The 14957-nt window shown below is 49.7% G+C and overlaps 1 protein-coding gene and 1 non-coding gene across 11 annotated transcripts; both read left to right on the forward strand.

Annotated features, from left to right (window-relative positions):
* The first annotated feature begins 2285 nt into the window (after positions 1-2285).
* Positions 2286-14469, forward strand: NPM2 (nucleophosmin/nucleoplasmin 2). 10 transcript variants are annotated; one of them, XR_013397141.1, is made up of 10 exons: positions 2286-2768; positions 2869-3194; positions 3361-3451; positions 3581-3666; positions 3796-3921; positions 10737-10830; positions 11698-11864; positions 12099-12133; positions 13930-14098; positions 14210-14469. XR_013397141.1 is itself a non-coding variant. In XM_077943211.1 (10 exons), the coding sequence occupies exons 3-10, from the start codon at positions 3394-3396 to the stop codon at positions 14252-14254; spliced, it is 645 nt and encodes a 214-aa protein (XP_077799337.1). In that variant the 5' UTR covers positions 2286-2768; positions 2869-3194; positions 3361-3393; the 3' UTR covers positions 14255-14469. The 10 variants fall into 10 exon arrangements, 9 of the variants coding, with proteins under 9 accessions (XP_077799337.1, XP_077799338.1, XP_077799341.1 ...); XM_077943211.1 differs by having other exon boundaries at positions 14065-14098; XM_077943212.1 differs by having other exon boundaries at positions 2869-2975; positions 14065-14098.
* Positions 9918-10020, forward strand: LOC114680525 (small nucleolar RNA U13). Its single transcript, XR_003732741.2, has one exon. It is a non-coding gene; the product is annotated as a small nucleolar RNA U13 (small nucleolar RNA).
* Positions 14470-14957: the final 488 nt, after the last annotated feature.

Here is a 14957-nt window from a genome sequence, read left to right on the forward strand (position 1 = left end):
TGGTGGCACGCACCTGTAGTCCCAGCTACTCGGGAGGCTGAGGCAGGAGAATTGCTTGAACCCAGGAGGCAGAGGTTGCAGAGAGCCAAGATCATACCACTGCACTCCAGCCAGGTGACAGAGCAGGACTCTGTCTCAAAAAAAAAAAAAAAAGAAAAGAAAAGAAAAGAAAAGCTCGACATCACTAATCATTAGGGAAATGCAAATTAAAACCACAATGAGGTATCATCTCACCTCAGTTAGAATGGCTGTTATCAAAAAGACAAATGCTGGCGAGGATGTGCAGAAAAGGGAACTCTTATACACTGTTGGTGGGAATGTAAGTTAGTACAGCCATTATGGAAAGCAGTACGGAGATTTCTCAAAAAACTAAAAATAGAACTACCACATGATTCAACAGTTCCATTACTGGGATAAATAACCCTAGAAATACCTTTGGATAAATAACCCAGTAGTGGGATTGCTGGATCATATGGTAGTCCTATTTTTAGTTTTTTGTGAAGTCCCCATACTGCTTTCCATAATGCAAATCAGTATCCAAAGGAAAGGAGGGATATCTGCACGCCCTTGTTTATTGCAGCACTATTCCAAGAGCCAAGATACGGGATCAACCTAAGTGTCCATCAACAGATGAATGGAAAAAGAAAATGTGGTACCTCTACACAATGGAATATATCCAGCCATAAAAAAATATGGAAGCCCTCTTATTTGCAGCAATATAGGTGGAACTGGAGGTCATTATGTTACGTGAAGCAAGCCAGACACAAAAAGACAAATTTCACATGCTCTCATTCATGTGGGAGCTAAAAAAAAAAAAAAAAATTGAAATTAGAGAGTAGAATGATGGAATACTAGAGGCTGGGAAGGGGTGGAGGGATGGAGAGAGATCAATGGGTACAAACATACTATTTGATAGAAATAAGTTGAAATAAGAAATAATAATAAATAAGTTGATAGTACAGTACGGTGACTATAGTTAACAATAATTTACTGTATATTTCAAAATAGCTAGAAGAGAAGACTTGAAATGTTTCCAACACAAAGAAATGATAAACATTTAGCCAGGCCCAGTGGCTCACGCCTGTAATCCCAGCACTTTGGGAGTCCGAGGCAGGAGGATCACTGAGGTCAGGAGTTCAAGACCAACCTGGCCAACATGGTGAAACCCCATCTCTATTAAAAATATGAAAATTAGCTGGGCATGGTTGTGGGCACCTGTAAACCCAGCTACTCGGGAGGCTGAGGCAGGAGAATCGCCTGAACCCGGGAGGCAGAGGTTGCAGTGAGCTGAGATCACACCACTGCACTCCAGCCTTGGTGATGAGAGTGAAACTCTGTCTCCAAAAAAAAAAAGAAATAATGTTGAAGGTGATGGATATCCCAGTTACACTGATTTGCTCATTACGCATTGTGTGCAAGTATCAAAATACCATATGTACCCCGTAAATATGTACAATTACTATGTATCAGTTAAAAAAAAGTTAATGAGGATGGTACCAGTATTATAGCCTCATTTAGCAGATGAAGAAACTGAGGCACTGAGACATGAATTAACACACCTGAAATCACAGAGTCCAGACTTGAACCCAGACTGTCCAGTTCCAGTCTCCCAGCTCTAGGTCATGACCTCAGGGTCATCCCCCTCCCCTGCCTCCATTTAGCCTTCACTGTGAACCCCAGCTGCAGCCTCACATCAGTGTGATTATTCACGGGGAGGGTGGCCTGGGGCCACTGAAGACCGGTTTGCTTTGAGCCCTACTCTCCAATGAGGCTGGAAGCCCTTTGAGGGGCTGTTTCGTATTCACTGCGGGATGCACAGACCCCGCCCGGCTGGCGGAATCACCGTTTGTTGAGTGAATACTTGAACGTCTGTGCATGGCATGCATGTGCCTGCAATTTGCTCATCTTTACCACACACTTGGCTGCAATGGCTGTCACCTCCAGTAGGCCCCCTGCCAAGGACAGAGATCTCAGGGACAGTCAAGGAGACTGGAACTGCTCAGCTGAGGACAGGGAGCCTAGGGGGCCCTGGCAGGCCCCCAAGCCTCTCCTGGGTTGTCCTGGCCAATTCACAGGGAGGTTGACCCCAGCTCCCAGGAATAAAAGATTCTGACCTCTCCGTAGCAATGAGCCCCTGCCCCAGAGGTGTGCGGGAGATCCCTGGTTATCTGAGGTGTCTCCAGGGTATATCCGCTGAAACCCCCCCTTCTCTTCACTGCCTACTGAGCCTGGGACCCGCTGCTGGTCACGTGCTTGGCCCTGTAGCGTCGCTAGCCGTGCTCCCCAGTGTGCCCCCCGCCCCCTGCCGCGGAGCCTCCCTGCTCCCCTCCCCACCCCACCTGCGGGCTGTGGCTCTCCGCGGGAGATCTCACCGTTCTGGAGACAGGGCTCGCTCTCTCTCATTGGAGACTGGAAGGACGGGCTGTCTGGGCCTTAGGAAAGGCCCATGCTGTATAAGGCATAGGGAAAGGAAAGGAAGAAAGGCAACGAACAAGGAGCGCTTCTAACTGCCGCTTCCTGCCAGCTGCAGGCCTCCCTTCCTAAGTTGGGCTAAGGTTTCCTTTCCATGGGCTGGGGAGGGGTCGCCAGTAGGCCTCGGCGGGTCCTCTTTGGCTCGGACAGCCGTTCTCACGAAGGGTCCTGGGCCGGCATCATCAGTTTCACCTGGGAACCGGTTAGAAAAGCAAATTCCCTCGGCCCCACCCAGACCCACGCCAAGGGCAGCTGTGGAGTGGGGCGCAGCGATGCGCACATTAACAGCCCTCCAGGTGATTCTACCGCGCAGAGGAGGAAACAATGGGAGAAGGGAAGGGGAGAGGCAGGCGGCTTCTTTGCGGCTGATTGGACACCTGCCCTTCCCCTTCCAAGGCTTCTTAGCCCGGCCTTGGGCAGCAGCCCTCCGGCCAGCGGGGATGAGGTTGCGCTGCGCTCCGGGAGCGCCAATGGCGTGACTGGCCCCGCGCGAAGCAGCGACAGTAAGGCTGAGTGGGGGGAGCTGGGACCTAAGCCGCGCGCACACCCCTTTCTCTGCGCCTGGTGGAGGTGCACAGAGGCTTTTGAGTTAGGCCCAAGCGCAGCCAGGTGACCTCCCCGCGGGCTTTCAAGCCTGGGCTCGGTGGACAGCTCCCTCTCGCGTGAGTCCGGCGGTCCTCTCCGCGCCCGGCCGAGCCCCGGGCTGCGCGCCCCGCTGGGAGGTGGGTACTCGTCCTCCAGGAGTTGGCGGTGAGCCCTTGACCTTGGCGGGCGCTCTCCAGCCGCGAGCGACGCCTCAGTATCTGCCGATGCCTGCCGGCCTCTGGCATCCTCCAGTCGAGGGTCAGGGTCAGGGAGCAAGGCCTCACGCGGGCGCCCTCCTTGCAGCTGCCCGGCCACCCTGCTTCTCCGCCCGGAGCCATGAATCTCAGTAGCGCCAGCAGCACGGAGGAAAAGGCAGTGACGACCGTGCTCTGGGGTGAGTGGGAACTCAGGCTACTTCCCAGAGCCACGCCCCACCTCCGGTGCGCGGCAGCTTGGGGCCCAGGTGAGCCCCTCCCTCGGGAACGAATAGAGGGCCCCACTTCCCTCCCTTTCTCCTCCGCAGGCTGCGAACTCAGTCAGGAGAGGCGGACTTGGACCTTCAGACCCCAGCTGGAGGGGAAGCAGAACTGCAGGCTGTTGCTTCATACGGTCGGTGTTCCCAAAAGAGGGGAGGAGGATGGAGTCCGGAGACTTTCTGGTCCCAACAGAGGACTATGGGTTTCTCCCGTCTGCCCTCAGGGTGATGAGGGGCCTCTGTCTATTTTCAAACCCGCGCAGATTTGCTTGGGAGAGAAAGCCAAAGAAGAGATGCATCGCGTGGAGATCCTGCCCCCAGCAAACCAGGAGGACAAGAAGATGCAGCCGGTCACCATTGCCTCGCTCCAGGCCTCAGTCCTCCCCATGGTGGGCCTTTCCCTGCTGGCAGGAAAACTGCTGCCAGCCCCAGCCTCACCCTCACCCTCACTCTTGGGTGGGGATGGACACACACGAGGGTGCATTCACCCTACAGAAGTGAGCCATGCCAGGGAGGTAGCACAGCCCATGCAGAAAGCTGGGGTCCAGCCCAGCTCACCCCTTCCTAGAGCTGTGTGACCTTAGGCAAGTTAAGCTGTCTGCAAAAATTACACTTTAAATCAGGGGTCCCCAACCACCGGGCCAAGGACCAGAATCCGTCTGTGGCCTGTTAGGAACCCGCGGCACAGCAGGAGGTGAGCAGCCAGCTAGCCAGCATTACCCCTGAGTCCCGCCTCCCATCAGATCAGAGTGGCATTAGATTCTCAGAGGAGCATGAACCCTATTGTAAGCTGTGCGTGCAAGGGGTCTAGGTTGCATGCTTCTTATAAGAATCGATTGCCTGATCTGAGGTGGAGCAGTTTCATCCCAAAACCACCCCCTACTCCCACCCCATCCATGCAAAAATTGTCTTCGAGGAAACCGTTCCCTGGTGCTAAAAAGGTTGGAGGCTGCTGCTTTAAACCATTCACTGCTAGTCACAGGAACATGGTCGATCTACATATTGGTTGTGTATCCAGAAATGCTGTAGTTTCTAATAATTCGTCTCAAGTTTTCTATGCATATAATAATTGAATAATGGCAGTTTTTCCTTTCCTTTTTTTTTTTTTTTTTTTTTGAGATGGAGTCTCACTCTGTCACCCAGGCTGGAGCACAATGGTGCGATCTCAGCTCACTGCAACCCCCGCCTCCCAGGTTCAAGCAATTCTCCCGTCTTAGCCTCCCAAGTGGCTGGGATTACAGGCATGTTCCACTACGTCCGGCTAATTTTTTTCTTTTTAGTAGAGATGGGGTTTTGCCATGTTGGTCAGGCTGGTCTCAAACTCCTGACCTCAGGTGATGTACCTACCTTGGCCTCCCAAAGTGCTGGGATTACAGGCATGAGCCACCACACCCAGCCAACCCGTCTTTTTTCCCATGCCCATATCTGATCTACCAGCAGTCCTGTCATCTCTGCCTCCATCTTATACCCCGATGGACCACATCTCATCATCTTCCCTGCTACTCCGGTATAGGTGACAGTTGTCTGTGGCTCCATTCTAATTGCTGGGCCTTCCTACCATCACATGGTCCCCTGTAGTCTATTCCAGGGTAGGCAAACTAGAGAGCTTGAATCTAGCCCGCTGCCTGTTTTTGTAAGTAGTTTTACTGGGAACACAGCCACACTCATTCATTTGTACCCTGTCCATGGCTGCTTTTCCTCCATAACAGCAGATTTGAGTAGTCTCCATGGAGACCATATGGTTTGCAAGCCTAAAATATTACCTTCTGGCTCTTTACAGAAAGTTTCCTGGTCTGTGCTCCACATAGTTGCCAAAAAGATCTTTTTTTTTTTTTTTTTGAGACAGAGTCTCGCTCTGACACCCAGGCTGGAGTGCAGTGGCGCAATCTCGGCTCACTGCAACCTCCACCTCCCTAGTAGCTGGGACAACAGGAGCTCCCCACCACACCCAGCTGAGGTGGTGGTGGTGGTGGTGGTGGTGGTGGTGGTTGTTTTGTATTTTTAGTAAAGATGGGGTTTCACCATGTTGGCCAGGCTGGTCTTGAACTTCTGACCTCAAGTCATCCACTTGCCTTGGCCTCCCAAAGTGCTGGGATTACAGGCGTGAGCCACTGTGCCTGGCCAAAAAGATCCTTTTAAACACAGGTCAGATCATGTGGCTTCTCCACTAGAACACTTAAGTCATGGCTCTCTCTCACTTAGAATAAGAGCCCAGAGTGTATTACGGCCTGCTTCGGAGCCTTTGTGTTCTGGCCTCAGCTACCTCTCTGTTTCAGATGTGTTTTATGTCTTATGTTCCAGGTATGTATCTTTTACACAGTATGTAGCTAGATTTTGTTCTAGCTGGCCAGTATAGTCTGTATTCATTGCAATTGCTGATGGAATTGGATTTGTGGCATGTACTTTGTACCCCTACTTTCTTTGCTTTTTTATTTTCTTCTCCTTTTCCTATAATTTATTAGATTAATTAAAGTTTCTTTTCCCCTTTTCACTGGTTTGGAAGTTATAGAATCTCATTCTAATTTTTTACTGGTTATCTTTAATTTTTTTAACAATCATGCATGACTCAAAGTTTAAAGTTAATGTTTTATTTCCTCCCAGACAATCCAAGGAGGTTTTCTGATTCTCCTCTTTTTATTTTTTTATTTTCGAAATGGAGTCTCACTCTGTTGCCCAGACTAGATTGCAGTGGTACAATCTTGGCTCACTGCAACCTCCACCTCCGAGGTTCAGGTGATTCTCCTGCCTCAGCCTCCCGAGTAGCTGGGATTACAGGTATGCACCACGATGCCCAGCTAATTTTTGTGTTTTTAGTACAGACAGGGTTTCACCATGTTGGCCAGGCTGGTCTTGAACTCCTGACCTCAGGTGATCTGCCTGCCTTGGCCTCCCAAAGTTCTGGGATTATAGGTGTGAACCACCGCACCTGGCCTGATTCTCGTCTTTTTATTAATTAATTAATTTATTTATTTATTTTTTGAGATGGAGTCTTGCTCTGTCGCCCAGGCTGGAGTGCAGTGGCTGGATCTCAGCTCACTGCAAGCTCCGCCTCCCGGGTTTACGCCATTCTCCTGCCTCAGCCTCCCGAGTAGCTGGGACTACAGGCACCCGCCACCTCGCCCGGCTAGTTTTTTGTATTTTTTTAGTAGAGACGGGGTTTCACCGTGTTAGCCAGGATGGTCTCCATCTCCTGACCTCGTGATCCACCCATCTCGGCCTCCCAAAGTGCTGGGATTACAGGCTTGAGCCACCGCGCCCAGCCGGTGATTCTCATCTTTTTAACTTCAATATTATTATCTAGTGTTCTAGCTCCAACTTGTCAACTTGCTCAACACTACTCATTACTAGTACTATTGTATTTTCCAGTTAATTCTTAGGTAGGTTTACTTTGTTTACCAGTGAGTTTGGTTACCACTGCTTCTTGCACCCACTTCTTCCTTCTTGATTTAATTTATCTTTTTTAGAAACACACTTTAGTGAGCCTGAGAATAGTAAACTTACTCAGGCTTTGTCTGGAAATATCATGATTATGCCCTCATTCCTTCACGATGGTTTGACTGTGTATATAATTCTAGGTCGAGAGTTTCCTTCAGCTTTGAAGCTGTTCTATTCTGGTTCCCAATGTTGCTGTTGAAATCCTCAATCTGTCTGATTATTTCCTTTTTGGAGATGTCTTTCCTTTCTGGTTTATTTTAAGGCAATGTCTTTTGTTTTTATTTTCTTTTTATTATTATTTTTTTTTTTTGAGATGGAGTCTTGCTCTGTCGCCCAGGCTGGAGTGCAGTGGCCGGATCTCAGCTCACTGCAAGCTCCGCCTCCCGGGTTCACGCCATTCTCCTGCCTCAGCCTCCCGAATAGCTGGGACTACAGGCGCCCGCCACCTCGCCCGGCTAGTTTTTTGTATTTTTTAGTAGAGACGGGGTTTCACCGTGTTAGCCAGGATGGTCTTGATCTCCTGACCTCGTGATCCGCCCGTCTCAGCCTCCCAAAGTGCTGGGATTCCAGGCTTGAGCCACTGCACCCGGTCGTTTTTATTTTCTATAGTTTTACCGTGATATGTTAAGGTGTAGATTTATTTTTATTTATCTGTTCAGGACTTAGGTTTTCAGGTATGAGGATCTATGTCTTTGATCAATTCTGGAAAATTCTTGGTTGTTTTCCCTTTGAATATTGACTGTCTTCCAGTCTCTCGAGTTCCTTTTCCAATTAGATATATGTTGGGCCTTCTCACTCTGTCCCCCGTGTTAGCTTTTCTTTCATGTTTCTTTAAATCTCTCCCTCTGTGCCTTATATTTGGTAATTCCTTCACAGTATTGTTGATCATACTAATTCTGCTTCTGCTGCTTTATTCTTCTTTTTAATCATTTGTTGAGGTTTTCTTTTGTTTTTGTTTTAAAAAAGACAAGGTCTTGCTCTGTTGCCCAGGTTGGAGTGCAATGGCCTGATCATGGCTCACTGCAGCCTCAAACTCCTGGGCTCAAGTGATCCTCCCCTTCAGCCTCCTGAGTAGCTGGGACTACAGGCACAAGCCATCATGCCCGGCTATGATTATTTTTTTTGTAGAGCTGGAGTCTCACTATGTTATCCAGACTGGTTTCTAAATTCTGACCTCAAGCGATCCTCCCACCTTGGCCTCTCAAAGCGCTGGGATTATAGGCATGAGTCACCACGCCCATCCTCAGCTTCCGGTTTTTTATATCTAGAAAGCTGCATTTGGTTCTTTTTCTTGTTCATAATGTCTTGTTCTTATGATAATGATTCCTACTTTTACATTTACTTGGTTTTAAACTTATATATATATATATATATATATATATATATATATATATATATATACACACACACACACACATATTTGTGTATATACATGTTTTAGAGACAAGATCTTGCTCTGTCTCCCGGTCTGGAGTGCAGTGGTGCAATCATAGCTCACTGCAGTCTTGAACTTCTGAGTTCAAGCCATCTTCCTGCCTCAGCCTCCCGAGTAGCCTGGGCTACAGGCATGCACCACCACACCCAGCTTTATCTGATATTTTTTTAGATTGGGGTTCTAAGGTCTTGGTTAGGCTAGTCTGCAGTCACTTGATTTCTTTCTGTTGACTCTAGCTGGATTGTTTCTTGTATGTTTTGTAATTTTATACGGTGAGCTCATCTTTAGTTTATTTTGTTGTTTTCCAAAAGAATTCGATGTGGCCTGAGTTTGGAGAGTGTCCCAACAGAGTGGTTTCGTGTTTGCTTCTGCCATTTACCTCAGGAATATCATAAGCTTGGGATTTTCTATACATTTCTTGGCTTGGCAGTACTCACTGAGTAAATTCAGACCCCGTAAGTGAGAGGCGCAGCTGTGGGTCGTGGGCTCTCACTGGAGGCTTCTTTTATTTCCATTCATGCTTCCTTGTTAGCTTCCTTTTATGGTGGCTAGGGTTTTGATTTTTCTTTTTCATTTTCGAGGGGAAGAGGGCTGGTTTGGGCTTTTTAGTCTGCAATCCTCAACACTTACCTTGGGCCTTTTACTAAGGGTACAGCCCTTGCGGGTCCTAGCCTCCCCATGGTGGTCTCAGCTGCAACTCTCCTTCTCGCCTGAGCCCGAGGCCTTGTCTCCTGTCTGTGAGGTTTTTTGTGTTGCTTTGTTGTATTTTTTAAAGACAGAGTCTCGTTCTGTCGCCCAGGCTGGCATGCAGTGGCACAATCTCGGCTCACTGCAACCTCTGCTTCCTGGGTTCAAGTAGTTCTCCTGCCTCAGCCCCCTGAGTAGCTGGGATTACAGGTGTGCACCACCATACCTGGCTAATTTTTGTATTTTTAGTAGAAACAGGGTTTCACCATATTGGCCAGGCTGGTCTCAAACTTCTAATCTCAAGTTATCCGCCTGCCTCAGCCTCCCAAAGTGCTGGGATTACGGGCATGAGCCACCGTGCCCGGCCTGTGTGTGAGCTCTGAAGTGAAAAGTCCTGGCTATTTTCAGGCCCATTTCCCTTCAGTTGCTGCACACCAGCTCCTGCACCCGCCTCTCTTCATTTCTTTTTTCTTTTCTTTTTTTTTTTTTTTTTGGAGACAGAGTCTCGCTCTGTCGCCCAGGCTGGAGTGCAGTGGCGCGATCTCAGCTCACCGCAAGCTCCACCTCCCGGGTTCATGCCATTCTCCTGCCTCAGCCTTCCAAGTAGGTGGGACTACAGGTGCCCACCACCACGTCTGGCTAATTTTTTGTATTTTTAGTAGAGACAGGGTTTCACCGTGTTAGCCAGGATGGTCTCAGTCTCCTGACCTCGTGATCCACCCACCTCGGCCTCCCAAAGTGCTGGGATTACAGGTGTGAGCCACTTCGCCCAGCCAAAACCTTTATTATGTATATCCATACATTATGCATAAGACAAAAGTACCATAGAGGCTCTTGTCATTTAAAAGTGTGATGATTGGGGTTTCACACTTGTGCATAAGATGTGCCTACCACAAACCTGGTTACGAGTTGGCACATTACCTGTCTGATGTGAAAAAAGAAAGTAGTACTGTACATAAAATCGTGAATCTGCTTTCTCATTTGATGAGTGTCTCAGTCTGCCCAAGTTGCTATAACAAAATACCACAGACTGGAGGGCTTCAGCAACAGACGTTTTCTCACAGTTCTGGAGGCTTGAGGTCTGAGATCAGGGGGCCAGCATGGTTGGGTTCTGGTAAGGGTCCTCTCCCTGGGTTGCAGATGGCAGCCTTCTTGCTATGTGTTCACATGTGGGGCAGGAGAGTGGAGAGAAAGAGAGTGAGTGAGTTCTCCAGTGTCTCTTACTGTAAAGGTACTAGTTCTATCATGAGGGTCCCGCCCTCATGACCCCAAACCTAATGACCTCCCAAGGCCCCCATTTCTAAATACTATCACAGTGGAGAATAGGGCTTCAACGTAGGAATTTGGAGGATGGGGGAACAGCTGTAATTTAGCCCATAGCAATCAGACTTCCCTATCGACAGCTGCCTTTCAGCTTGGAGGCCCATCTGTGAGCCTAGCAAGAATGGGATTACCAGGTTCAAATTCTTGGACAGAGCCCACCTCAGCAGGGGGGTACAGGGCTGAGAACACAGTAAGGTCCACACAATCCATGAGTAGTGTGTAGGGTTTGGGGAGGGAAATCAACTCAGTATTTCTGCCTGAGGCCAGCCCCCGAGAGGTGCCAGGCCTAAGTGGCCCTCTCTTCTCTGCTTCCTCCCACTGCAGGTCACCATGGTAGGAGTGCAGCTTTCTCCCCCAGTTACTTTCCAGCTCCGGGCTGGCTCAGGACCCGTGTTCCTCTGTGGCCAGGAAAGTTATGGTAAGTCAGAACCCGGGCTCAGGAAGGTCTGAGAGTACCGTGCCAGGCAGGGGCTCGAGATATACTAGCTATTCAAACCCTGGAGGGATTCTTGAGTTTTGGGAGAAAATCCGCAAAGGCAACATCACGACCAGCAGCCTGGACTGGAAGGCAAGGGCGCTGGTCCCTGTTCTTCTTTACCCGCTATGACCTCTGTAGGCTGCAGCCCCTCGCTTGTAAACTTCAAAGAGCAGTTGTGAAGAATAAATGGGATATTCAGGAAAAGTACTCAGCGTAATACCCCGTACTAGGGAGCCACTGTTCAGGATGTGGCTGCTGCAGTGATGCAGACCACAGCAACGCGGACTGTAGCAATGCAGCATGATGCTGACTCCTTCAAGATCCCTTCAACTGGCCCTCTTTTCTGTATGATTATGCCTCATTCATAATTATGATTATGCTAAAAAGCCTTGGCAGGTCCCACTTGTCTTAGGATAAAGTTTCAGTTCATTAGCTATTTGCTTTAGATTCTTTCCCCTTCTCCCTCCTCTTCCTCCCCCACTCTGCCTACCTTTAGCCTTGACCCCAGCCCTTGCCAATATGAATCCCCCTCCTACCCAGCCAGAGCCACTTCCCCTGCCCTCTTTCTACCACCCCAGCCCTCTGGAGGGCTTTCCTAGACCCCCTACCCTACCCTGGCCCCCACTGTCAAGAGGGCCAGAAAGGGTGCCGCCCTGTACAGGTGGCAGGCAGGTAACCACTGTTAACTCCAGACTAGGATTCCTCCAGGGCAGTGCTTGGAGCAACATGGATCACAGAATGGGAGGTGGGCATCGAGATTCTGTAACTCTAAGCTGTGCCCTTGCCCCCTTTCCCATGCTATCACAGAAGCATCAGACCTAACCTGGGAGGAGGAGGAGGAGGAAGAAGGGGAGGAGGAGGAAGAAGAGGAGGAAGATGATGAGGATGAGGATGCAGATGTATCTCTGGAGGAGGAAAGCCCTGTCAAACAAGTCAAAAGGCTGGTGCCCCAGAAGCAGACGAGCGTGGCTAAGGTGGGGGAAGGAGTGTGGCTGTTTGGAAGGAAGTGGTGCCCCTACAGAAGCACCTCAGAGGGATGGGCCACCGGGAGCCTGGGCCAGCCTCCCAAGCTGAGTGTGCAGGATGGGCCAAGGCCACCTTGGCTAGTTCTGGCCAGGTGCTCAGCGGGAACCTTGTGGACCTTGGGAATCTGTTCTGGCTCTGGACTTTGTCCTAACTCTCCTAATAAACTGTTTTTTGGTTCCCAGAAAAAAAAGCTGGAAAAAGAACAAGAGGAAACAAGGTAACTCTTCCTACCTGTTAAATTAGCCGAAGTCTCTTAGCTGAGATATACAGTGTTAGAATACTGTGCTGTTGGCATGTGCGCGTACAAATGTACACACGGTGCATATACCTCACACGCAGGCACACGGGTATGGAAGTTCTGGAGGGTGGCATCACCTTTCTGGAAAAGCATTACAACATTCTTATCTTGGGACCTAATTCCACTGAAGGCAATTCCTTCCACAGAATTCCATCCAAAATTCAGGGGAAATTATCTGCACTAAGATATTTCTCATGGCTGGGCACAGTGGCTCGTGCCTGTAATCCCAGCACTTTGGGATGCCAAGGCAGGCGGATCACTTGAGATCAGGAGCTCGAGACTAGCTTGGTCAACATGATGAAACCCTGTGTTTACTAAAAATACAAAAATTAGCCAGGCCTGGTGGCGTGCCTGTAATTCCAACTACTCAGGAGGCTGAGGCATGAGAATTGCTTGAGCCCAGGGAAAAGTTGCAGTGAGCCGAGATTGTGCCACTGCACTCCAGCCTGGATGACACAGCGAGACTCAGTCTCAAAAAACAAAATTAAAAAAAGATGCTTATCATGGCATTATTCAAATAGTGAAAAAATGGAAGCATTCTAAATGTCTACCAATGTAACAATTGACTAAACTACATCTCTTTTCTCAATGGAATATTAATAATGCTTATGAAAAATATAGCAACCTGGAAAGTATGTGTATGGTTTTGGTTTATTTGTTTAATGAGACAGGGTTTTGCTCTGCCACCCAAGCTGGAGTGTGATGGCACAATCATGGCTCACTGCAGCCTTCACTTCCTGGGCTCAAGTGATCCTCCCACCTCAGCTTTCCAAGTAGCTAGGACTATAGGCACGTGCAACTATGCATGGCTAACTTTTAAGTTTTGTGTAGAGACAGGGTCTTTGTTGCCCAAGCTGATCTCAAACTCCTGGCCTCACACAATCCTCCTGCCTCAGCCTCCCAAACCACTGGAATTACAAGTGTGAACTCTGCACCTGACAAGAATATTGATAGTTCATAGAGCAGGATATAAAGTCATTTTTATTTTATTTCACACATTTTTTTTTAAGAGTTTGACCAGGCCGGGCATGGTGGCTCACACCTGTAATTCCAGCACTTTGGGAAGCCAAGGTGGGAGACTCACTTGAGGTCAGGAGTTCAAGACCAGTCTTGCCAACATAGCAAAACCCTGTCTCTACTGAAAATACAAAATTTAGCTGGGCGTGGTGGCATGTGCCTGTAATCTCAGCTACTCAGGAGGCTGAGGCAGGAGAATTACTTAAACCTGGAATGCGAAGGATGCAGTGAGCCAAGATCACACCACTGCACTCCAGCCTGGGCAACACAGCAAGACTCCATCTCAAAAAAAAAAAAAGTTTGACCAAAAAAAAATAATAACCCTGAAAGAAAATACACCAGAATGTTTAGTGTGGACAGTAAAGAAAACTCTAACTAATGTATTTTCTTGTCTATTTGCTATATTTTGTACAAAATGGTTAATATTTTATAATGAAAAAGACATTTGTGGGCCAGGTGTGGTGGTGCACACCTGCAGTCCCAGCTACTCAGGAGGCTGAGGCAGGAGGATCACTTGAGCCCAGGAGGCTGCAGTGAGCTGTGATGGTGTCACTGTACTGTAGCCTGGGCAACAGAGCCAGACTCCATCTCAAAAACAAAACAAAAAAAAAGACATTTGTGATAACCAAATGAAGATAGAAGCCTAAGGAAAACACATGTGCGTGTGCATGCACACACGCACACCCCTTTGTTTAAAGAGTCCGAGTGGTCCCCAGGAGAAGCAGCCAGGCTTGCTTTCCAGGGTGGGCACTGGGAGGGCCCCGCCACGGGTCTGGAGCTGAGCTCTCTCCCTGACCCCCATCCCACTCCTGCTCCACTCCACCCTGTTGCAGAGCCAGCGTTAGAGACAAGAGCCCTGCGAAAAAGGTGAGTAGGACCGGGGGCTGTGGCCCCTGAGACAGGTGGGTATTTTCTGGGGGGGCTGCCTGGTATGGAGAAGGGAATGGGGGACCCTGGAGCCCTGCCTTCCCTCCACAGGCCAAAGCCACAGCCAGACCCAAGAAGCCAGGATTCAAGAAATGAGGGGCCACGCTTTGGGGGCCACAGTGCAAAGTGGGCCTTCCCTGGACTGTGCTGCGGGCACAGGGTGCCCCTGCCCAGACCCTCCATCTGTGTCTGAATGTGACAGCGGTGTTGTAGGGGCAACATGAGAGCCCCTCACCCCCAACTCTCCGCTTTCAGGAGAGCCCCAGTGAAGAGCCCCACCTCGGGGTCACAATAAAGTTGCCTAGTCAGGACTTCCCTTCTCTTCCCTGGAGCCGGCCTCCTTGTCCGCGGCGCCAGCCCAAGTGCCCGGCAGAGGGCAGCCTTGAACCAGTGCACCCGGGCCCTGAGGTCATACCCGCCTCGCTGTACCCAGCCCCCGCGGCTTGAGCCTGCTGTGTCCCTCCTCCTCGGCACCCCCAATTCTCCCCCAGTGGCAAGGGAAGAGCCTAGAGTCTGCCTTCTGCTGAGCTGAGTGTCAGGTGGATTTGCAGCCCGCACACTCCCTCTGGGCAGGGCTAGGTTTATAGGCACCCAAGGGCTACAGAGGCTCAAGCTACCAGAAAGGGCCTTGCCCTAGGGGGCCAGTGCCCACGGTCTTCTCCCGACCATACTCCTGTCAGGCAGCTACTGTGTGCAGAGCATCTATAGGGACCTCAGGGACATCCATTCTTCCTGCTTGCTTCTGTTAGGGGCCAGCTCTTACAGGCACCTCCCGCGTGTGCAGATCTGGGTCAGGCAG

Source organism: Macaca mulatta, chromosome 8 (assembly GCF_049350105.2).
Source record: "Macaca mulatta isolate MMU2019108-1 chromosome 8, T2T-MMU8v2.0, whole genome shotgun sequence".
NCBI classification, from domain to species: domain Eukaryota; kingdom Metazoa; phylum Chordata; class Mammalia; order Primates; family Cercopithecidae; genus Macaca; species Macaca mulatta.